This window comes from Papio anubis, chromosome 18 (genome assembly GCF_008728515.1).
Source record: "Papio anubis isolate 15944 chromosome 18, Panubis1.0, whole genome shotgun sequence".
Taxonomy (NCBI): domain Eukaryota; kingdom Metazoa; phylum Chordata; class Mammalia; order Primates; family Cercopithecidae; genus Papio; species Papio anubis.
The window spans coordinates 42,170,857-42,195,938 of NC_044993.1; the positions used below are offsets into that span (position 1 = coordinate 42,170,857).

At 37.5% G+C, this 25,082-nt stretch overlaps 1 protein-coding gene across 5 annotated transcripts in view; it reads right to left on the minus strand.

Moving 5' to 3' along the window:
* The window catches only part of PHKB (phosphorylase kinase regulatory subunit beta), a 228,643-nt gene that overhangs the window by 13,932 nt on the left and 189,629 nt on the right, over window positions 1-25,082 (minus strand). For 4 of the 5 annotated variants that reach the window (XM_021932350.2, XM_009196373.4, XM_021932349.2 and 1 more), the window contains 6 exons: window positions 22,178-22,239; window positions 21,927-22,089; window positions 20,688-20,769; window positions 18,660-18,717; window positions 16,343-16,433; window positions 12,991-13,193 (listed from right to left, as the gene is read on the minus strand). In XM_021932350.2, the coding sequence (XP_021788042.2) occupies window positions 12,991-13,193; window positions 16,343-16,433; window positions 18,660-18,717; window positions 20,688-20,769; window positions 21,927-22,089; window positions 22,178-22,239 (659 nt within the window). Of the gene's footprint in view, window positions 1-12,990; window positions 13,194-16,342; window positions 16,434-17,406; window positions 17,498-18,659; window positions 18,718-20,687; window positions 20,770-21,926; window positions 22,090-22,177; window positions 22,240-25,082 lie in introns of all 5 variants that reach the window. The other variant, XM_021932353.2, reaches the window with a different exon arrangement.

A 25,082-nucleotide genomic window follows, 5' to 3' on the forward strand; every position in this document is an offset into this window, starting at 1 on the left:
ATCACCTTCTGCTTCTGTCAGTAATGCCCTTACACCACTGACCCATTCAAAGGAGAATGAAGAAGAGGCCATTTGAATTTCCTGAACCGTTGATACAATTACTTCCATCAAGATTATGTGACATGATCAGACTCTTAAAAATGAGGCCTGCCCTTGCACAGGTGGTGAGGTTGTACAACATTAAAATAGGTAAGTACTTAGGTTCTTAGCAAGTGAGATTTTACCCATCCATTGTGGTGTTATTCTGTACACAAACAGCTGCCACACTATATTTTCTTAACACTAGATACATGAAAAAAAAAAAAAGGAAAGAGAGCAAGAGAAACAATACATTTCAAGAAATAGGCTGAGATATGCTATTATGTAAATGTTCCTTTCTCTGAAATCTCAAGCTTTTTTTTAAAACCAATTTCCTTTACTTTGTAGTCATTCCTTTGGGGTGAGAGGAGCCAGACAAGTACCTGTCTTTGAAATACAAGGATACAATTAGTTATAACTTAGTTATAGTTGTACATTAAAGATGTACTTTAACCAATAGGTTGCATAAGAGCCAAAATATTTAATTATTTTATGTGTAAATAATTTTTTGAGGAGATTTTAAAAAGCATTTTTGTAGATTCATTTCATTTCTTTCATTTACTATATTCTGAGGACAGAACTCAGATAAACTAGTTACGAAAACCAAAGAAAACTCTGGAAATAATACTGTGCCTTAGGGAATGAGAAATTTATACACCATTAGGAAAAGCCAGGGAATTAGTTTTACACAGCAGATTCCTATGCTTCATCCTTAAATCCTTTAGCGAACACTGCATAACAAACACAGGCAGTGCAACTGAGCATCTGGAAATAATGCATCTTTATTCACCCATGCTGCCTTTCTCCCCCATGCCTTCTCTTTCTCTTGATACACTTCCTTGAAAGGCAACCTACAAGGATATTGCAGGTACAGAGATGAAAATGTTAGAGTAGATGTATTCAAAAGATTAAAGTTCTTTTTTCTGCCAATGCTGGTTTGTAAAACAACAGTGATGCATCCTCATGGGATGACTAATGTCTCTCGATGTAGAGAACAGTAAGAAAAAATGCTAAGCCTTACTGGTTGAGCCAGAGAGGGTGTCAACCAGGCCTGCTGGGCCAGGCCATAAGCCACAGGGTAACATGTATCAAGTTCTATGACAGTTCTAACCTCTACTGCCCTGAGCTCAGACAACTTGCAGCTCTTCCTACCTTCTCCCCTATTGTTTGTTGGTGCCATTTCTGGAAGTTGGGAGTTTAGTCTAGGGTAACACTGAGATGGATTATAAAGGCATGAGAGATACACAAGGATGAAACATACTAATATTTTAGAAATCAATACTATTACTGTTGATACTATGTAATGAATATTTAATAGCTGTTCATTGGTAAGAGCAATAAAGATGAAGTATTTACAAACAACAAATGCCTGAAAGCTTCCTGTTATATACAACAACAGAATATGTAACAGAATTAAGATTTACCATTTATATTTCTCTAGTCAGTCGAAAAGAAAAACTGGACTACACCTATGTTACTGGCAAAGACTAGGCTTTCTTTATATCGTCCTCATTCTTATTGACTGTATTTAGCGAAAATGTTACACAAGCATAAAAGTAACAAGAACATAGTTCTTTTGGATGCTTTGATGTTTAAACTGCTTAGGAAATTAGCTAGTACAGCAACATTTTAGTAACAATAAACTACTCAGTAGGCCTTTTCTTTAAATTAAAAATTTATATTTTTATTTTATAGACTAGGCATAGAATTGTCTTCTATTTATTTCATTTATTTATTTTATTCATTTCTTTACTTAGATTTAAAACTTACATTTGAGGCAGCTTAGAATAATAGAAGGAATACTGAATTAAAAATCGAAAGACCTGCCTGTTGGTCTCCTCAATAAGTCAATAGAATGAAAAGCAAAGTGGGAGTTTCTGCTGTAGATGAAGTGATTTAAGAGATACAACCACTAATACCATGAGCCTTGTTTTATGTCATGATTCAAAAACAGACCAACTATAAAAAGTCATTTCAGGGATAACCCAGAGAAATTTAAATAAGAATTGAGTATCTTGTGATATTAAAAAAATTACTGCTAATTTTGGTGGCTATGATAATAGTATTGGGATTATTGAGATAATGTCCTTTTTTTGAGATATATACTCACTAAAATATTCACAGGTAAAAGTTAAATGTCTGGGATTTGCTTTATAATATACTATAGCAAAATAAAAGTTAAAGCAAATATAGCAAATACAAATAGCTAAGCACTACTTATATCCACTAAATAATGAGTATTTGGGAATGCACCAAATAATTCATTATACACTTAAAATTCTTCATAACGAAAAGCAAAGACAGACTTAAATACTAATTCTGTCACTTACCAACTGTGCCCCATTGGCAGGTTATTTTCCAAATGGGAATACTACTATTACTCATTGAACTTACTTTATGAAATTATTTTGAGGAACAAATAATGTCTATAAAAAGGCTCTGAAATGTTAAAGAGTCATAAAAATGTTGGTAAACTCTTGTTATGTGACTTCTTAAACTCAGGTTAGAGGAAGGTAATGCAAATTTTTAACTGAAGTCTTGGAGTCACTTAAGCCAAGTATCAGTCAATTAACTTCAGGAGGTATCTTCTAAAATAAATAACATTTTTATTTTTAAAAGGCTTACTTTTTAAAGTCTTCCACTAACTTGAGTTATTAAAACTAAACATAGTTTATCACATTTATCTTTTAAAATCCTTAGTATCACGCACAAAGATAGCTGGAGACCTTAATGTTTTCCCTTAGACTTCCTTCTATTTACAAAATCTCAGCAGTTTTGTGGGCAAATTATTGACAGCATTGTTCTCAAAAATCATCAAAGAAAGAAGGTTGTTCATTCATTCAAGCACAAATAAATACAATCTGTCATATTATTAAAATACATTTATTGGCCGGGTGCGGTGGCTCATGCCTGTAATCCCAGCACTCTGGGAGGCTGAGGCAGGCAGATCACAAGGTCAGGACATCGAGACCATCCTGGCTAACATGGTGAAACCCTGTCTCCACTAAAAATACAAATACAAAAAATTAGCTGGGCGTGGTGGTGGGCGCCTGTAGTCCCAGCTACTTGGGAGGCTGAGGCAGGAGAATGGTGTGAACCCAGGAGGTGGAGCTTGCAATGAGCCCAGATCATGGCACTGCACTCCAGCCTGGGCAACAGAGCGAGCTCTGGCAAGGAAGGAAGGAAGGAAGGAAGGAAGGGAGGGAGGGAGGGAGGGAGGGAGGGAGGCATTTATTCATTAAAATTGTTGGTCAAACTAATCTTTTTATTCTTTGGAATTCTTCAAATAAAAACGGCAAAACAGCCTTAGACATAAACTACACAACTATTAATAGCTGTCAGAAACCTACAGAAAGTAAATTACCAAGTAGTAACACAGTTAAGAATATCAAAGACATTTTATCCATTTGTAGGACTACTAATAAAGGAGGACATAGGAAAATCAGGCTAATTATCCCTCATTCCCAATGACAAGGCCATAAAATCTGATATTGATCATTTTAGAACAAAAGTTTTTTCTTTTCTTTCTTTTTTTTTTTTTTTTTTTTGAGGAGTCTCACCCCATCACCCAGGCTGGAGCACACAATGGCGCGATCCTGGCTCACCACAACCTCCGGCTCCCAGGTTAAAGTGATTCTCCTGCCTAAGTCTCCTGAGTAGCTGGGATTACAGGCACGCACCACCACGCCCAGATACTTTTTGTATTTTTAGTAGAGACGGGGTTTCACCATGTTGGATGGGCTGGTCTTGAACTCCCTAACCTCATTGATCCATGCACTTCAGCCTCCCAAAGTGCTGGGATTACAGGCGTGAGCCACTGTGCCTGGCCAGTACAAAATCATTTAAATACAAAATGGGGAAAGGAAACGATGGATGCATGGATAGAAGGAAGGAAGGAAGGAAGGAAGGAAGAGGAAGGGGAAGGGGGGGAAGGGGGGGAAAGGGAAAAGGGTGAACAAAGAAGAAAAGAAAGAAAATGTGGAAGGTCAAAATAATGAAGGTTATGGATGGCCCAGAGCCTTATACATTCAGTCTGTCTAAGAGCCAGAGGTGCTCTACTTGCCAATAAGCAAATGAGAAAGTGGTAGATTCACATGACTGACCAAATCAGCCTTCATATATATCCAAGTTTGACTTGAGGACAACGAATTCTTTGGGACTGCTGGAAAAGCGGAAAAAGGAATATTAGTATTCCTCAGACAGTTCTGGGAATAAGCTTATCCTTTTAAAAACACTCTTGTTTGGAGGTTAGTAAGGATACAGTGTGTGTATTGGTATGTTTATTTCCCATATGCCCCAATGAAGGCAAACAATATGAAATAAAGTACATGGAAATCTGATAGCAGTGGTAAACCAGAACACCTGAACTTTTCTTTTTTTCTTTTTTGAGACATGGTCTTACTTGGTGCCCAGGGTAGAGTGCAGCTGTGTGATCTTGGCTCACTGCAACATCCACCTGCTAGGCTTAAGCAATCCTCCCACCTCAGCCTCCCGAGGAGCTGGGACTACAGGCAGGCACCAACGCACCCAGCTAATTTTTAATTTTTTTGTAGAGAAGGGGTTTTGCCATGTTGCCCAACTGGTCTCAAACTCCTGGGCTCAAGTGATTTACCCACCTTGGCCCCTCAAAGTGCTGGGATTACAGGTATGAGCCACTGCACCTGACCAGCTGAAATTTTCTGGAAAAAAAAAATGCCATACAGAATAGAACTGATCACTGATCCTTGGAAAAAAAAATAATTTTTAAAAATAATCATTTTAAGATTTCAAGATAATACAAGGATCTGCTAAGTTTGCTGTTAAACAAATGATTAGATGATTTTGTGCAAACATTTAACTAAGCCTTATGTTATCGGCTGAATTCTTTCTCCCCCACCAAATTCATATGTTGAAGCCCTAACTCCAATGTGATAGTATCTGGAGATGGGGTCTTTGGGAGGCAATTAGGTTTAGATGAGGTCATGATGTTGGAGCCCTTATGCTGGGATTAGTACCCTTATAAGATGATATACCAGAGCGCTCTCTCTCTCCAACAGAGGACACAGAGGACACAGAGGACACAGAAGGCAGCTGTCTGCAGCCAGGAGGAAAGCCCTCACCAGAAACCAAATCAGCAGGGACCCTGACCTTGGCCTTTCCAGCCTGCAGATAGTGAGAAAATAAATTTCTGTGTTTAAGCCATTCCATCTACAGCATTTTGTTATGGAAGCCAGAGCTGACACACCAAATGATAGAAGATGGGAAAGTTGCAAGAAGGGACTTTTTTGGCTTGATTTATATTAATATGGAGAGGGATACAATTTGATGAGGCAAACTGAGCTCTCTGGTGACTGAAGGATGTGGACTTACTCTATCACTGATCCAATCACAACATAATAGAGGTAGGGGAGCTTCATCACCTCACCTCCTTATCTCATATCAAATGTCAAAAGCAAAGACCTCGGAATGAGTATTAGAACCGTGCTAACGAACTAGGTGCCGTAATTTTCTCTTTCCTTTAGTGCATAAGCAATGTTATAGTCTGCTATCTATGACAACAATGGCTCTCTCTAAGCTTCGAATGTGTGATCCACAGATACAGTTTCGGGCATCAGAGGACAAGGTACATCTGGATCATAATTGCTTACAGAGGATGTCCTGGCAGTATGAAAAGCAGAGATGAAAAAGGCTTGATAACATATATCCTCTGAGGTTATCTCTAAGTAAAGCTTGACTGACAGACCTGCAGCAGAAAGCAGTTGATTGGAGGTCTTTACAGTAATGGGCCTGTCAGGAACTTGATCTATTTCAACAGGAAAGCTGGAGCACAAATCAATAATGAGACAGCAAATCAAATCATTATCAGACCAGAATACCATTCCTGTGAGCAGGTTAATTTTGTTCACTGGAGTGCCTGATAGCAGTAAAGTTGAAGAAACTGCATTGGCAAGATTAACCTTGGAAAAAAGGGAAAAGGGACATGGTGCTATTGGTTTAAAAGCAATTGAAGTAGTGGGTAATGTAAATAAATAAAATTTAAAAAACACTGAGAGAGAGTAGTTAAACCAGAGATAAAAGTATACACAGTGCAAGGGAATTCTGGGTAAGAGGTACCATGGTTAAGGCAAATGTTCTTATTTCTTATGTCCATTCAGCCTAGTGAATGCTGGCATTCCAAGAAGAATATGGTATCAAACGTGACCAATCAATCAATCTCTTTAATCATAATTAACATTTAAAAGAGAAAAACAATACCCAAAAGCCAAGTAAGAATGAGTCTGATGTGCTTATTGTACCATAAGGCAGTACAAAAATAACACATTCTATAAATCCCCTCCCTACCTTTCTTTTAAAATTGTGCCACAACCAGTACAATACACAAAGGACTAACTCAGAAATATGTTTAACAATTTATAGGAAATTTGACATTCAAGGACTCTATAAATGAGTAATTTGCTCACCAATTTTAAGCAAACGAAAAACCTTCCACGGACTAATTCAAGGTAAAATTTGTAAAGAAACATACTGAGTATGTATTTGCTGCTGCTAATAAACAAATATGCAAGGGGCCCATTCACTTAAAAGGGCTCAGGTCTTAGTATAATTTATTAAGGATGAAGTCTAATAAAAACATAGAAGACACAAAAGTGTCTTTTTACTCTTCAGAGGGGTACTATCACAAGCCCCACAGATAGGATGACAGTTACCTTAAATTGTCTGATATCCCTAGAGAAGAAACAGCATTCCCAAATCTTTGTTACTGTGGTGGGAGAGTGCTGTAGGCATAGGTCTGAGGGGATTTCAGGGTATTTGCCACAGGTGTCATGAGTGTCTACCAGGTGACGGAGAGGTGACACCATGTTAGATTGCAAGATACAACCCCAACAGGATTCTGAGATGGAGTTTCCATAAGAGACGCTTTGGGATCATTCCACTGGGCCTACAGGGGACTCAACCATGGCTGAAAGGGCCCCCTCCTCCAGGGTGAACTTCTCTTGCGAGAGCACATGGCCTTTGCAAACTTAGGACCAGAAGACAAGAGTGAGTGAGACAGAGAGAGAGAGAGAGACAGAGAGAGAGTATGTGTGTTAGGACCAGAAGAGTGACTGAGATAGAGAGAGAGAGAGAGAGAGAGAGAGAGAGAGAGAGAGTATGTGTGTGTTGGGAGAAGGGGGAGGTTCCTCCTATGGCACCTTGAGATTTGTGGTGTGTAAAAAGCACTCCCCAGATGGAGCTGTTCTCCAAATGTCATGGGGAGAGGACCTCAAATTATCAAATACCACAGTGATAATGTTGAAGCTTTGCCCTTGCAAAACATCTTCACATTCTTTACCTAGAATCACCACATCCAACAAGGACACCAAAGCAGGGATAGCCCCACTGTTACCAACCAGGGTAACTTTTTTCCTTTTCTGTTTATTGTCGGGTTGAGCTCCTTTTCATTCCACTAGTTTTACATGTAAATGTGAAGTACTTTTTTAAACATTATTACCCGTTTTTCCTTCAAAATCACATGTGAAAAACACATTGCTTATTTGGCAATATCTGCATACATCGTAATTCATCAGTTCTCATCCAAGGAGTTTACAGTATTCACACAAGTACCATAAAGATATATTTTGCAGCAGTCTTCATTTCAGCATTATTCGAAATAGTGAAAACATTGGGAACGACCTAGATGTTCATTAGTAGAAAATAGTTTGAATAAATTGGTTTTTAGCCATATAATAAAATGCTGTGCTACCATTACATTGAACAAGATAAAGTCCTATATACTGACATTTATGAATGTCCTAGATAAATTAAATGTAAAAAAAAGATGCAGTGTATTGTTCCACATTTTATAAAACAACAATAATACCATACATATATATCTGTGTAATGCACATGTGCAAAAGTATCTGAGAAATATACATCAAATTGGTGTCAGTTACTTTCTCTAGGAAATTTCCACTTTCTAAGTTACATTTTTCAGTATTATTTTATAAATTACTTTAGCTTATTATTTTAAAGTGATTTGCATGATTTCAGCTACAGTATATTTCAGTCAAATTTCCTTATCTTTCTTTGTCTCTTCTTTCTTTTGATTGAAAGTAAATTACCTGCATAGAATTTGACCTTCACTCTTATCCCTTAAAATAGTTTCTTTCGAAGATTTGGAGCTATTTTGAATCAGTTATAAGAACTTTGAGTTATATCCTGATTTGTTCAGTCTGTTTGCCCTGATATTTTCAACTCCAACCTCTTGACTCCATATGAGGGTAAAGAAATGGTTCTTTCATGTGAGTTAACTCTAAATGAAAAGAAATGTGATTCTCCATCTCCGTACACGGTATAAAAGTACTCTATTGTCACAGACTCAGGCACTGATCTGAGACAGACTGAGAAGTATAGGTTATAAGTCTTCCAAAGCACATTCTTTGTAATAAGTGTTCTAGTTCGGGGAGCCTTTTCAAGTGACAGCCATCCTTGCAGAGGTTTAAACAAAGCCTTAGAGTGAAGGCAAACAGTTTCCCAAGATTTTACACTGCTGTGTTTTTCAGTCTATAGTAGTTTTTCCTTTACTGCTTATTCAGCATTTTAAGCTAATTTAGGTCCTCTACAAGTCTCATGTAATTCCCTTCCTTGAATTCAACTCTAACCTGATGCTTCTTTCCATTCATGGGAATGAGTATTTATTCTAAAAATAGCATTCTTTCCGTTTTGATATCTACTATTCTGTATGTTCAGTGCTTTCCATGAGAAATGACATACCGTTTTTCCTTACACTGTGTCACTCAAAGTAAAAATGTCTGGTGGCAGCATGTGACTTAGTATTTAACAGTCAACTGACTCATAAAGAAATTTGCTATGAAACCTTAATTATTCACCATCCTGAAACTCATTCTGGGATTGTAGCATTATATTCTCATTGTGAGTATTAATAGTGTCCCTGCCTGACTTATGATGTATATTTCACTCTTATGTGCATCTCACAAGATCAGTTCTAATCACTAGGACAATTTCAGTTGGGGAGCAATCTGGTATTTTTTTATTTTTTTATTTTTTTTTATTAAGGAGTGATTTATTTAAGAAATTTACTTCTGCTAAGGATAGGAACTAGATCTTGTATTACTTCCTGTCTGTCTTATAGTTTCGTTCATCAGAGATGCTCAATAAATATTGGATTGTTTAACATATGGTATATAAGCAGAGTCAGGTGGTTTGCTTTGAGCTAGTAATGTGGGATTTAGGAAAAGCAAAAGGAAAGCATGTCTCTGTACTCTTAGAGAAGTAAATGGCTCTTAATTTTGATAAACATACTTGATTTTGTGCCACATGATATTGGAATTAAGTATAAAAGAAGATTTAATTAAATCATGTCCTTCAGGAAATGACCAAGTTAAACAGGGCCTGGTTTTTATGAAAGTCCAGTCATATATACAGAAGATATCAGGATGTAGCACTTTTCTCCATGGAGTTATTAATGGAATGGTGTAGTTAATCATATCAGAGTATAGGACAGGTTGCCTTACAATCGTACATCTCTTAGCAGTGTTTCCAGTAACGATCTAAGAGGAGACAAGTTTAAATAACGTGATCACTGCACTCAAAAGATCACTCTAGTAAACCATCCTCTTCCTCTTCCTCCATCACTGTAGCCACAAATACTATTTATTGAATATCTATTATATGCTAAGCAATGAATAATAGAAGAAAAATAAAAATTCTTCACATATATTATCTGACTTAATCCCTACAACAACTTCGAAGTAGGCACTAGAACCACCATTTTACAGCAAATAAACTGAGATTTGGAGAGTGTACATGGGCTGTTTTTGTCAGTAAGTGGAAGAACTGGGATTTACACCCAGGTCTGCCTAACTCCAGTGTTCTTATTCTTCAGTCTTACCTACTTCTGCATGTTTTTGCTTCTGTATACCATTGCCATTATCTCACAGAAACAGGCTTTAGTGTTTATTTCTAAAACTTTACGGCTTTTATGACTTCTCATACATGATTTCAATTTATGATCCATATTGTATTCGAGTTCATGTAGTAACTATGATGTGCCAGATGTCAGATTTTTTTTTGTTGTTCTTTTGTCTGCCAGGCCTCCAATCTAGGATCAGTACTGTTTAGCATTTTATAGTGTAAGGAACTTGAGTAGGTACAAGTTAACAGACCAAATAAATGAGATTTTGTACCTTAATTCATCACAAGACTGAGAAAATGGGATGATTCTAAGTTGGCTGCTTGTATACTACAGTAGATATATTGTGTTGGTGCAAAAGTAATCATGGTTTTTGCCACTGAAAGCAGTGGGCGAAACCACAACTCTTTTTGCACCAACCTAATATTAAGATGCTATGAAAAGTTCAGAAAAGTCTAGAGCAGACTTTTCACTTCCTTGTAATATTCTAGGATACCTCTGTCAAATACAGAGCGCCTCATTATGTTAACCACAGAAAAAAAGCTTTCTGAAATACAAACCTGCCTGCCTGTTGCTGCATCAACATTGGCTTAGGAGGCAAAGCGTAAGAATAATTTGAAATTATATTTTGTCATACTTTCAATGTCAGTATTTGCAGAGGAAATAATATTTTCCTGAAGACTAATCCTTCTTTGTAGGACCAGGGCAGATGTCGTTGTTCGAAGTTAATAGCCAGTCAAATGTGTGAGCTAGTGAATATGCACTGAGCCCTTGGTGCTGTTTACTGGAACCAGCAAAGGTAGAGACACTGGGATAAGGACAAATGGTAGACAGTTGCCGCGTAACTCCTCCACAGAAAATCTTCTACCTCCCCTAAGGCAAAACCACCCCTGCCACTGAATTCAGCTCTCTGGATACCACTAATTTGAGAGTTACAAGTGGAAAGCCTTGAATTTTATTCCCATTTCTGCCAGTAACTTAAGTGACTATCCCAGGCAAATGAGTTCTCCTTTCTTATGTTCAGAGGACGAGATCTATGTTTGCTGAGGGCCCATTTTCTAGGTGCTTGCCCTTTGGGTTATCTCAGATAATCCTCACAAAAACTCTGTAAGTTTACACACAAGCTGCTTGAAATTCTGCAAAATTAGATAACTTTCCCAAGACCATGGGCCAAGAACCAGGATTTGGAACTAGTCACTAGGTGTGAGTGATGCAGAGTTCATGCTCCCCAACCCTTCTAATGACAGATGGAGAAAGGTATGGCAGTAATATTTGACAAACATAATTCAATTGTTTTTTATGCATGGTAACAGTACCGCATTTATGTTTTGAAGAAGTTCTTATGTTTTTGAGATACAAATTTAAGTATTTACAGATTAGAAGATATGGATTTGCCTTTCAAAACTGACAGGGTACTGTGGGGACAGGTGGGTAGTAGATGGGGGTATGTATGGGTGAAGTAAGACGGACCAGATGATAGTATTGTTGAGGCTGGGTGATAGTACGGGCATGTAAGTCTTTATTATATCAGTCTCTGTATTCTTGTAAATGTTTGAAGTTTAAAAAAAAGTTGAAAAGTAATCAATGACATGAAGATATATTGGTAAAAGTTATGAAGTGACATGGACAAAACCAAAGTTTTAAATTACATAAAGTGGTCAGGTGAGGTGGCTCACGCCTGTAATCCCAGCATTTTGGGAGGCTGAGGCAGGCAGATCACTAAAGGTATGGAGTTCAAGACCAGCCTGGCCAACATGGTGAAACCCTGTCTCTACTAAAAATACAAAATTAGCTGGGTGTGGTGGCACATGCTTGTAATCCCAGCCACTTGGGAGGCTGAGGTGGGAGGACTGCTTAAACCTGGGAGGTGGCAGTTGCAGTGAGCTGAGATCGCACCACTGCACTCTAGCCTGTCTGATAGAATGAGACTCCATCTCAAAAAACAAAAAACTACATAAAGCGAAACTGATAAAAATTAAAATGCAAGGAGAAATTGATATAACCACAATTGTAATGAGAAATTAAGACTTTTATCAGCAGCCAATTATCAAATACAGATAGTAAACATAATAAAACTCCAATTTTACAGTTAGCACTTATTTCACACTCATACACATACATGTATGTTTGCATCCAACAGAGAATGTATATTCTTTTCAAACACTTGAGAAACACCCTCCAAAGTTGGCCACATGTTAGATTACATTATAAGCTCAGATACCATTGGGCTCTTTTACAATCAGGACATACTCACATGATACTTATACAATCAAAAATGTATTTAAAAAAGAAACATTTATACTTTCTTAGCTTGTCATAGACTTTTAAAACATATCTCATTTCATTTTCATATAAAACAAAGAAACTGGTATTAAAGCGAGGCTAGAGAGGTTCAGTCATTTATCCGAGGTTACTGAGATGACAATGGCAGGCGGAACTTGAACTCAGTTCTGCTGAATCCCAGAGCCTGGTTAACTTTTCCTACACATGCTGCCTCATAAAATTCTTGATTACGAATATTCAAGATCATCAGAGCCTTACTTTTGATTTCTTCTCCAAGAACAACAATATTAAAAATCAATAGTTAGATTTTGGTAGAAAATGGGTATAGAATATTCTTAAAAGGACCAAATTTTTATCTGAATGTGTCCTCCTGACAGTTTTACTGAAAATCATTCCTCTCTTAAGGCCTATTCATTTTATTTCTAGGAATTTTTGCAAGTACTGTGCTTAGTGTTTTACACGACACAGCTGTTGAAATTTCTGGGGTTTGATTTTACCAGACAACAGAGTTACTTCACTATATCTAATTCAGGCATGAAATAAATGTTAAGGATTCTTTCAGGCTAGTAGCATTTATTTTGCATACCCCCAGATATTGCCTGCATGGCTTAGAGGACAGGTGCACTTTGCTGAATACTCACCAGACACCAGGAACATTGCTTCACTTGGAGAGGCTGGGTCTGTTAGAGGACAACTTGAACAGTTCTCTTTATGCAAATGCAAAGGACTTCACTCACCCGATTCGTATTTTCAGCATGCCACTGAATAACTCAGGGTTATTGGAGATGATCCAGCCAATATGGATGACCAGTTCTTGCTGAATGACCGCTTCCCTCTCATCATGGGTGTTACACTTATAATAGATGATGTTTTTAATCACTCTTGGAGACAAAGGATTAGAGATAACTTCTTCTTCATGCCCAAAGGCACCCAGAGTTACCTACAAGTGACAGAATTTTATTGTGAAATTCTCCTAGCTACTAAAAGATAAAAATAAAAAAAACTCAAGGCTCAGGATGACTGGCAGGCTGAAATTACTCTATATAAGCTAGGGAATTAGGCAGAATAACTGTTCCTGCTGTTTATTAAAATGGCTTTCAAAGTGTGACTCCCACTGGAAATCATGATGGTTCACAGTCTAGTCTCAAATATAAGGGCAGGTGAGGGTTCCAGTTAGGGGAGTGGAGGTGAGTGGATAAAAGCAGGGAAGGAATATAAATAACTAATAAGTTAAAATTATTCTGAATGACTTTAGCACTAGAAACTCCCCAGAGAAACCAGAATAGGTTAAAGAGTTTCACTTTACTGCACAGTCTCCACAATTTGGTATTTGAGAGATACACTTTTTGATTCTTTTATAGTTTCTCAGGCAGATTCTTTTGCCTCAACAACACTATAATGCTTCAAAGGCAGGTGTGACGCCACCCAGTTCCTGTGTAGCCCTCATTTTTCCGGGCATAATGCAAGGTGCCTGGTGAGGGTTAAAATATGTGGTGACAGATCTCTCACCTGTGGAGGGGAAGGAACAGGCTGTTCACAGCCTGGGACACCAGAGAGCACAGAGCGAAATGGCCAAAAAAAAACTCTGAGCAGAATGCTGCTGAAGCTGGCAAGGGGAATAGGCTGGTCTCTCTCTCTCCTCTATCCCTGGCATTCTGCTCCCAGGGGACTCCGCAGGCCACCCTTCTCCCTGAGTACCCCTTCCCATCTCTTTTCCATGTACAGTGTACCATCATAAAAGGCAGGAAAAAACAATAGCATATCAAAGGCCACAGAGATGAGGGAAGAGAGCAGAACATGGAGTCTATTGCCTCAATTTTATAATGGAGTGAAAACTGCGAACTGCTGGTTTATTATATCACAAGTGGCATGAACCAGTTAGTCTGAGTGTGAATACTTTCATTAAAATGTCAGTGTGTAAAGAAGAAAACAAACAGAAGGCACATCATTGCCTCTGGAAGCAATGATGACTAAGCCATGATTTCATTCCACAGAGCTTGAGGTGATCTGAATGTGCTTGGTAGAAACAATATTACTTCAGTGCTTAGGGCACTCAGAAAAATTCCGAATGCTCTGTTCTTACTTCTTTATTGTAAAGAAGTAAGGTGCAGTGAGAGAATGGACTTCATGCCTCTGGTAATGAAGCTGAGCTACTGGCCTCCAAGTCTTGCCCAGCTCTGTAAGTGATTTACCCTGGGAGACATACTAGTGTGATGAGCAATGGTCCAGGTACAACCTTAGGGCAGGATGTGGGAGCAGAATCTCAGGACCACAGGCTACAAGCTCCCTTTAGATATTGTGTAGTTGGACAGGACCAACCCTAACCCACCCTTTCTCCCAGTGTCAGGTGCCAATGACCTTGAATATCTCCAAAAGTTTCTGAATGTTCATATGCAGAGTTAACTCTCTTTTCAGATATGCTACAAGGATCTAAAATCCAAGGAAAAATATCTTCTCAAAGCCTGTTTAACTTTCTTTCAGAGGTGGCTTGGTTCAGGGCAAAAATATGAGACTCTCGCTGGAGGCAAGAATTCTGGTGAGAAAAGGCACTAGATAAGTTACTTCCTGTATTTTGGTCTGTTTTAGCCAACAAACAGGGATAAAAAATCTACCTCTCAACAATTTGGAAAAAATAACATATATGAAGTGATTTAACTTTTTCTTAGGATTTTTTTTTTCTTTTTAATTTTTTTAAACGACAGGGTATTGCTCTGTTGCCCAGGCTGGAGTGCAATGGAATGATCACGGCTCACTACAGCCTCAAACTCTTGGCTCAAGCAATCCTCCTACCTCAGCTTCCCAAGGCACTGAGACCAAAGGCATGTGCCATTAGGCCCAGCTGTTTTTTTTTTTTTTTTTTGCAGAGATAGGGTCTTGCTATGTGCTCAGGCTGGTCTTGAATTCCTGGCCTCAAGTGATCCTCCCACCTTGGCCCCCAAAGTGTTTGGATTACAGGTGTCAGCCACCATGCCCAGCAGGAATCTTTTATTAGTACAATTATTTTTAATTATTAAATATTACATGAAACAATAAATAGCTTATTATTCTAACATTTCAAAAGCTAAATATAAGGATGAATAATTTTAATCTTAATGAATTAAGAGCCCTGAAATATGACCAATGGGTTGATTCCACTGAAGAGCGTTAAAGTACTTCATATTACTAAAGCTTATTATATCCCCAGATTAACTCTCAGGAAAACACAATAAAGCACATATATTCACAGAGAAGAGACGGAGAGTAAGTGAACAGGTTTTCATTCTAATCAAAGGATGATTCAGCCAGGTAAATTAGAGCTTATAGAAAACAAAACAGAAAATGAGCAGCCACACCCCACATGCACAGGCTCAATTCAACCCACATTCACCAAGTGCTTTTTCCAAGCAAGGCCCCATGCTGGGCACACTGGGATGTGTACTGGACAAGACTCAGACTCTGACCCCTGGGGGCTCACAGCCTACCATGAGGTGAGAGACACACATTCAAATGAACTGGGACCCAGGGCAGATTGTGGGAATTGTCACAGACCTATTGTGAGAATCCAGAGAGAGAGACCACTGCTAACTGGAGATGGCTCCGTGAGGAGGAGGTGACAGAGCTGGCCCTGGCGAATGGGGAGGAGCTGGGGTTAGAGATGGCCTGGGGCAGGGGATCTGGGGAGCGGCACTGGCATGCAGAGACCCTGGCTGGGCACGAACACCATGCTTTCTAAGGAGGGAGATCTTATGTGGAGCGGAAGGGAATATGTGCCCTTCGCTGTTCACCTACCTCTGCTCTGCCTATCCGAAACCTGTCTGGAGTACTTTAGTAGTTATTGGTCCATTTTCTACATTAGCATCTGCATTGATCTCAACACAGGAGTTGAAGATTACAGCTCTAAGGTGCAGCAGGAAAAGGGGAAGGCCCATTTAATATCTTTCTGACTAGATTTTGCTTGGGGAAGGAGACTTTCGTAGCAATGCCTGAGCCCTTATAAATCTGAAAGTGAGAGGCCTATGACACTGAGGCTTGCCAGACTTAAAAGTAAGGGTCCTAGCCAGAAATCTTTGCCACTGGGACCAAATAAGTGTCTGAAAAGCAAATACTTACCTGTTTGCCCTGCACTAAAACATTAGTAATGGATGGGGCCAGGCTGTCCACTACTTTACTTAAAAGACTTGCTGCACGGCGTACAACCGACCTGGGGGCAAAGAAGAGAGCAGGCCAGATGTTCACAAATCTAAAATATGAGGAATGCATCGGGCCCTGACTGGGTAATCTTTAAAATATACACGGTTGAATCCTCACATCATCATTTGGAGGAAACACTGCCCAGGACATTGAACCTAACAGCTGAAATTTCCCAGACTGCAGGACCATTCAGAATTAGGGAGGGATCCCTCCACCTCATCCCTGCCACCAAGCTGTGACAAAAATATTACTGATGACACTATCGATTTAAAAAGCAAAAAAAGAAAACCTAGTTATTATTTTGATTAGGGAGGGAGGGTGTATAGGAGGAATTAAGAGGATATTCTGATTTTGCATTAACAAGTTCATTACTAAATCTGTCACTAGTACATGTGACCTATTTCTATAACCATTCTAAGTCATGTTTCTTTTGGTGCCTAGATAACCAAATCTCTGGATTAGAGGATTCACTTAGTACTGAATTTTAGAAAGTGCTACAATGAAATACCAGTATTTCTTTTTCATGATAAAGTCATAATGTTGGGGGAAGAAATTCACACTGCTATTTTTATATTACTGAAAAAGTCTTAGAACCTAGGGAGAACAGATTTTTTTTTTTTTAAAGTACAGCACATGCAATACATCAGATAATTTTTTTCCCTCAAAAGTAAAAATTCACGTGGAACTTTTAGATAGAAAAAGTAAAATAAAAATGTAGGTTTGAAACTGGCTGCAATCTTTAGGTATTTCAGGATATCCACAGAAGCTGACTTACAAAAAACATTTATATTTCTTAATTTCAACATAGATGACTAAAAGAAAATTCAGTCAATAACTAATAAAGTTAGTGAAACAAACACTTCCTACTTCTAGAGAAGCTTTCACCCACACACTCTAAGACCAAAAGACATGTTTAACCTTCAGAGTGCAAATAAGCCCACACATTTCAAGCAGCTTGGGTTTTCAAATTCTGTGCATGTTACCTGTTTCCCATGTACCAGAAAAGTAGTAATGTGTGGGGCTATAGAGGAAGAAAATTTCTGGGTAAATGCAGCCCCGTAGCGCACCGCCAACCTGGGTGTGTCAGTGGAAAGCCATAAAAGGGAAAATAGAGTAAATACAACTTCCAGTTCTTCCAAACATAACAGTCAGTATTCTAAATGTTTGCTAGCTAATGATTTATCTGAAATGCATAAAGTGTAATACATAAAGCAAGAACAGATGTGCTTAATCAAAAATAAGACTATAGACCACACTTGAAACTTACTGGCTAAGAAAGTTTACCAGAACTATCACTTATTGGCTTGATGTCTTACTGTACTAAGAATTTACAGTGAAAATTTGAAAGATTTAACTATAGGATTATTACATTATTTCTTCTGAGGAGGAATGGTATATTTATGATAAAAATATAATTGAAATATTCTAAGAGATTGTTTCGTCTAATCCTCTTATTTTAGGGATTAGAAACCTGAGGCTCATTGAGGTTAAGGGAGTTTCTTATGACATTCTTGAGACTTTTTTTTTTTTAAGTGGATAACATATCATTAAAAAATGTGTGCATGTGTATATATATCTATACATACACTTTGACTTTCAATATTTGTTAGATTCAGCTAGTAAAACATTTCTGTAGAATTACATCAAAATGCAGAGGGCCATGCATTTAGGCATTCCTACTCAATTGTGAATTTAAACAACTTTATTTATTTAAACTTTCCTACTTCTTTTTTTTTCAGTCTCTGGGAAGAGACTACCTCTGTAGAACAAATTGGTTATTTTTCATGAAGCAGCTACAATCACTGGGATTCATTCAACTTAAGTGACAAGAGAATAGCCTTCTCAGTATATTATTTTTGCTTATGATTAGATAAATCACTGGTCTCTTTTCATGGCCTTCTATAATAGCAGAACAGGTTGCCTAAATTAAAAAACAGAACTTAAAGCACCTTGCTGGGGCAGAGAAGGTGTAGAGTAGGAAAGAATTCTTAGCATATCATTCCAGTGAATACTCTTCAGGTTCAATCCCTACAGTGTCTTTGTTTTCAGAATTTTGGTGGAGGAGGTGCGGGGAGAGACATGCTACATAGGCACATTCTTAGGAAGTGCTGTAACCTTGGAGGTTCAAAGTAAAAATTAGGATGAATAACCATCTTTAAGACTGGTCCATTTTCTTTAGGCTATCGAATATGACAACACAAAAATAAAACGTAACAACAAGGACACTAATACAAACCAAAGTTTTTTGCTGCCAGCTCTTCTATAGACTCTCTCAATGTGATCAGAAACGGTACCTAGACATTGGATAATAGAGTCTTTGTTGAACAAAACTTTTAATTAAATCCATCACATTTATTCCTCTTAAAAGTACTCAAATTTTCACTGTGCTTCACTAGAGTTGATACATCGATTCATTAATGTTCTGAACTGACATATTTAAATATGTAACTCAAATATATAGAGTGTGACTATCTCCAGCACTTGATACTATTTAGTCTGAGTATATAATTTTGGTACTTTATTTCTTGAAATTCAACTATTTTCCTAATTAATATGCAATCTAAACTTTTAACAATACAAATGCTATTTTAATTTACTGCAGAAAAGAGGAAAAGAGAATATAGTAAAATAATTAGCAATTGAACAAATATTATAGACTCTAATATATATGACTTTTCATTTATTTGTTCAATAAAACTTTACTGAGGCCTTGTTATGTACATGGGGCTATGATCATTCCAACATATGCTACTGCTCAAAAGACACCAGTGGGTTTCATAATTTGGCCACGATTTTGTCCGTAAAATCACAATGTGACAGGAAAGAGCACCAAAAAGAAAACAAAGATAAAGAACAAGATCTTTAACATTTCACTCTAAACTTTTTATAGCCTTTTAACAAATTAGATAAAATTATATTCGGATTCTGTAGATGCATATGATTTTCACTGTTTCACATAAGGTTTTATAGATTTAAAACATTTAATGAATATTATTCTCAAGTTTATAAAAATGGTTTAAAAAGTCATTCCCTTAGCATTTTCATTATAAACTATTTTATATAAATTTTCTTTTATTTAAAAGCACTAAAACTTTTCAATTAAAAAAACAGCCATTCTGAATTCTAGGTTTCTAATGAAATGTTTGATTTTTAAAAATCCTATTGTTTTAGATAAAGTGCAAATTTCAGTGAATGTCCTAAATACAACTGAGATTCTGCTTATACTTACAGTTTTAAGACTAATTAGAAATATACAAGATTCTGTTTGAAATTTGCTAAAAGTTCCTCTGCCTTTAACAAGCTAAGAAATGGAAAATGATTCAATTCACATGTATAATACTCAAGAAGGTTATCTCTTAGCTATAATAAGGCAAAAACTAAGTAGATCTCTTTTGAATAAATAACTATGCTCGGTTAATTACCAGAACTATATGTATTATTAATTCCACTGCTGTTTTTCAGTTCTAACCATATCAACACACACCTCTTAACAGAGTACTTTCAAATAAGCCAAAGATTTTTGAATAGCTAGACATTAAGTACTTGAACTGTATTCTGCATTATTCTGTATTACAAAATGTCAGAAGTGGACCATGGTGGAGAACTTAAAGATTCCTTACAATGGTGACTCCACATGCAAGTGTGAATCTGGGGGATAACTGGGTTTCACCCTTAATGCAGAGTGGACATAGATATAATTACAAATGATTTATGTTTATTAACCATCTTCTGAGCACAATTCTATTAAATGCCATGTTCCATTCCAAATGGCTGCTGCAGATCATGAGGGAGCTAATTTTTTTTTTTTTTTTTTTTTTTTTTTTGAGACGGAGTCTCGCTCTGTCACCCAGGCTGGAGTGCAGTGGCGCTATCTTGAGGGAGCTAATTTTTATAGACATAACAATTCGATCTTATTCTTGAAAAATTAGAGAAGATAAAACTGGAAATAGAAACTGTCAATAAATAACTATGGAATTCATCAGAGGTTAACAATCACAGGTACAATCCAAGCTCCAATACTTTTCAGACAATCAGAGAAACAATCAAGCATCACTGCATGAAAGCCAGTTAGGGGTTCATACATCAGTCTCCTCCACTTTAGGGGGTATGAATGAACATTTTCCATTCAAAAGTGAAAAAGAAGGTTTAATGAAGGGGGAAATAACTTGCAACATTTTAGTGGATAGCTTATGCATATTTGATATATGTTCAAGGCTACAGCGGTCCTCTTATTTAAAATGTTCTCTTAGACATGCACTCTTACCTTCCTTTGTGATGAAGTTGGGGCCTTCTCTTTTGAGCAGTATACCCAGCAGGATGGCTTGGCTAGCCAGACAACTGCAATCCTGAAAATATAAATCACAGTGAGGAACTGAAATGAAATGGGTACAGGAGTTACCACAGAGGGTAACTAATCACAAAACCACATGATGCAGAGAAGAAATACTTTACTATGAACTGAGGAAAGATAAACTATCATTGATATAATATAAAGCATAAGATGACATTATACAGCGATTCATACTTACCTTAGATATCTTAGAGATAGAGGGTAGACAAGTGACAAGCTGGATTCCTGGGGTGGTAGGATTTAATAATTAAATTTGCCAGAAAACAAGATAAGTAATGAACAGAAAATGTTTTATCTACAAGCAATAATACTGATTTTGCCACTCTCTGAGAGACTTGGCCAGGTCATTTAACCACTCCCTTCTTGATTCTTCTTATTGGTAAATGGGAGACCATGTTGCTAGCAAACTGTTGTGAAGAGATAGATGATAGGAGGGGACTTGTTTACGAGTGTTTATTACATATTAGGGCACTGTGCTATGTGCTTTATGCCATATTATATCTTATTCATGCTTATTTGGATCTATACAATATCCATCAACAAGAATTGGTCACATCTGGAAGGATATATATTTGCTCTACATGCTCAAATTTGTACGCCCCAAACAAAACGTCACAGTGTTTATTGCTCTACTGGGAGAATTTCGTTTCCTTGAATCAGTACTACACCCTATCCACCCTTACTCTTCTGAAACGTAAGTAACCTTAGGAAAGATAAATATTCATTTGCTAAAATATTTGTATGAATGCAGTGAAAGGACTGCTTTACTCAGTGACAGGACTGACCTAAAGCAAGCATTACACCTAAACATTGGGGCAGGAGACAAGATGGGGGCAGAAAGGAAGAAAGAGGGCTCTGAAAGAGAAATCTGGAGAACCCACAGGCAACTATCATTGACTTCTTTAATGGCTCATACCATACTTGTGTATCCAAGACAAACATATTCACCTGCAATTCTTAAGCATTTTTAAAGATATCTATGCAGATGTTAGACCAAGAGAACAACTTCTCATGATTGTCCTGGGTGTAGACAAGTTATCCACCTCCAGATTAATTGCTACCTTCACTGAGAGGACAAAAAGACATATGGTCTGACTCTGGGAGCCTCTGCCCCAGCAACCGAGGGCCATGTGGGAACTGCATCTGTCTCACATTCAGTTTTTGAAGAATTTCATGGGTGGGTTTGTCCTTCCATTCACTAATGTTGACATCCGGCTGCTGTCCCAGTTCAGGAGCACTAGGGGTGCTGCTTTGACGTTTGACTTTTGAATGTTTGGGAGGTTCTAGTTCCTCAAAACTCTTAAATTCTGGAAGCCTAGAAAGTAAAAGAAAAGGTTTCATATTTTCTACTTTTCTAATGTAATTTCAAAAAACCCAAAATGAAATAACCCAAAGGGACTTACTCTTCTGTGTCACTGATTCGTAGGAAATCAAGTTGTTCTACTACAGCTCCAGATATTAGGGTCTGAAACGTGATCAAAAAAGGATTAGAAACTCTTAGATACATCAAGCTATACTCTTATGGCCTGTGTGCATACCCTTCTGTAATTAAGTAATACTTCAAAAAATTGCGTAAAAATATATACAGTTCTGAAGTAATTCTTGAACATTCGAAAATCACACAGGTTTCTACACACACACACACACACACACACACACACACAAACCCCTTAAATAGAATATACACATCAAGTTACAAGTTTATGAGTCATTATAAATAGGTCAACATGAGATGAACTCTCTGTTCTTAGAATTGCAGGCATTTACTTTTAAGCTGGAATTAAAATAATTCCGTAACCATTAAAATGCTAAAAAAAATTACATTTCTGACTGGGGGGCAGTGGTTCATGCCTGTAATCCCAGCACTTTGTGGGGCCAAGGCGGGCGGATCATGAGGTCAAGAGATCAAGACCATCCTGGCCATCCTGGTGAAACCCCAACTCTACTAAAAATACAAAAATCAGCTCGGCGTGGTGGCACGTGCCTGTAGTCCCAACTACTTGGGAGGCTGAGGCAGGAGAATCACTTGAACACAGAAGGTGGAGGTTGTGGTGAGCCGAGATCGCACCACTGTACTCTGGCCTGGCGGAGCGAGACTCCGTCTCAAAAAATAAATAAAGTAAAATAAAATATCCAAATTAGAAAACACATAAAATACTAAAGTTGTTTTGGGAAAAGATGTGAAATTGCACTTTGGATTCTGCTACTGTAATGTATTTCTGGGTCATCCAATGATAGGATACCGACAAGACTCCATTTTTTTCAGGAACACGAAGGTATTGGTTATCCAGGCCAATGCTTCTCTACATTCTGGCGTATGGCTACCCATATTTGGTCATTTTATTTTCCATTAGTTTCTGATTATAGGCTGAACAAACTAAATGAGTCTGAACTGAAACATTGTTTGTGTTTGTCAGTGGTTCACAGTGAACAGTATGAACAGTATAAATGAATGATAAACCTACAATGATTTTTAACATTATGTGTCACTTCTAATTATCTGATGAATTGTCAGAGAAAATTGAGAAATGTGCTCATAAAAAACAAGGCATAAATTATTACTTAAAAATAAGGCAATATTTATTACATATTTATACAATATTTATAACATATATTATTTTCTCTATTTTCTCACTGTTCATCTCAAATGTGAAGAAACAGGACACTGGGAATGTTGCTTTTGTTGGCTAAATACCCAGAGCAGTAGTGCCTTCTCCTCTAGTGGAAACTCATAAACAAAGTAGATCAACAAATGTCCATTTACAGATGACAGGATGGACATATTAATAGCAATCATAATAAAGTTTCCTTGAGTTTGAGTGAGAAAGGTCGACTATGCAGTTGATCTGCACATTTTTACTAGCCTGGCTATAGTCAGGTCACTCTAGAACAGTAAGTTCCCTAAGAGCAGGGTCTGTGCCTAGGCAGGTTCATCGAATGATATTTCCTAATATGTAGGCTAGCATGTATACATCTTGCTATTCAGTTAAATAATTTGTTAGACAAATATTTATTGAAGGCCTACTAGGTACTATGTTAGATATTGAGGATACAGCATGAACAAAATACATAACATTCTTGCCTTCTTGAAACTGTTCTTAAAGGTATGTGTAGCGGATAGACAATAAAAAAGCTATATACACACACACACACAGTCATGCATCGCTTAATGACCAAGATACATTCTGAGAAATGCATCATTAGGCAATCTTGTTGTTGTGTGAACACCCATAGAGTGTACTTACACAAACTGTGGTATAGCCTACTAAGCACTAAGCTATATGGCACAGCCTATTGCTCTTAGGCTACAAACATGTACTGAATACTGTAGGCAACTGTAATATGATGGTAAGTATTTGTGTATCTAAAGATAGAAAAGGTACAGTAAAAATACAATATTAAAATCTTACGAGATCTCCACTGTATACATGGTCCATCATTGACTAAAATGTTGTTATGTGGCATATGACTCTATGTATATAATAATTATAATATATATTATTACTACATATATGTATTTATTATGTCAGATGGTGATAAGTGAAAAGTGGAAATAAGAAAGGTAGGGGATGGGGAGTACCAGGGCAGGGGAGTAGGATGAGGGTTGTTGGCTATTTCATATAGGTGATCAGAAAGGATTTCTCTAATAAAGTAACATGTAATCAGAAACTGAAGAAAGGACTATAGTCAATGATATGGATCTGAGGGAAGAGTGTATGGGGCTGGGAGTGGTAAGTGCAAAGGTCTTGAGGCAGGAGCACGCTTAGTGTCTTTGTGAGCAGTAAGGAGGAAAATGTGGTTGAAATAGAGTAGTTGGGGCAGCTGGTAGGAAATGAAATAAGAGATGTAGGTCCAGACCATGGAGAGCACATAGACCATTTGAAGAACAGTGGTTTCCAGTTTCTGTGAGAGAGGAAATCATTGGAGGCTTATGATGTATGACATAAACTGCCTATGACCAGGCAGAGCATGAACAGGCTGTCTTATGTCTAGTTGGAATTTAGGAGATGACTGTAAAAACCTAGGTGAGGGATAATGGTAGCCTGGACCATGATAATAGCACTGAAGGTGATGGGAAGTGGTTAGATTCTGGATACAATTTGAGGATAGAGACAACAGGATTTAATAATAAATTGTAACACAGGGTATCAGAGACAAGAGAGAGTCAAGAATTACTTAATTCTTAAAGCTTACAGCTAATGCTGAAACAGAAAAAAATTGTATTTAATAATTTCCATTTTATTAGCCTACTCACCCTTATATTCTAATTTAGCCCATAAAATAAATGTTTACTCTGAGTTAATAGAC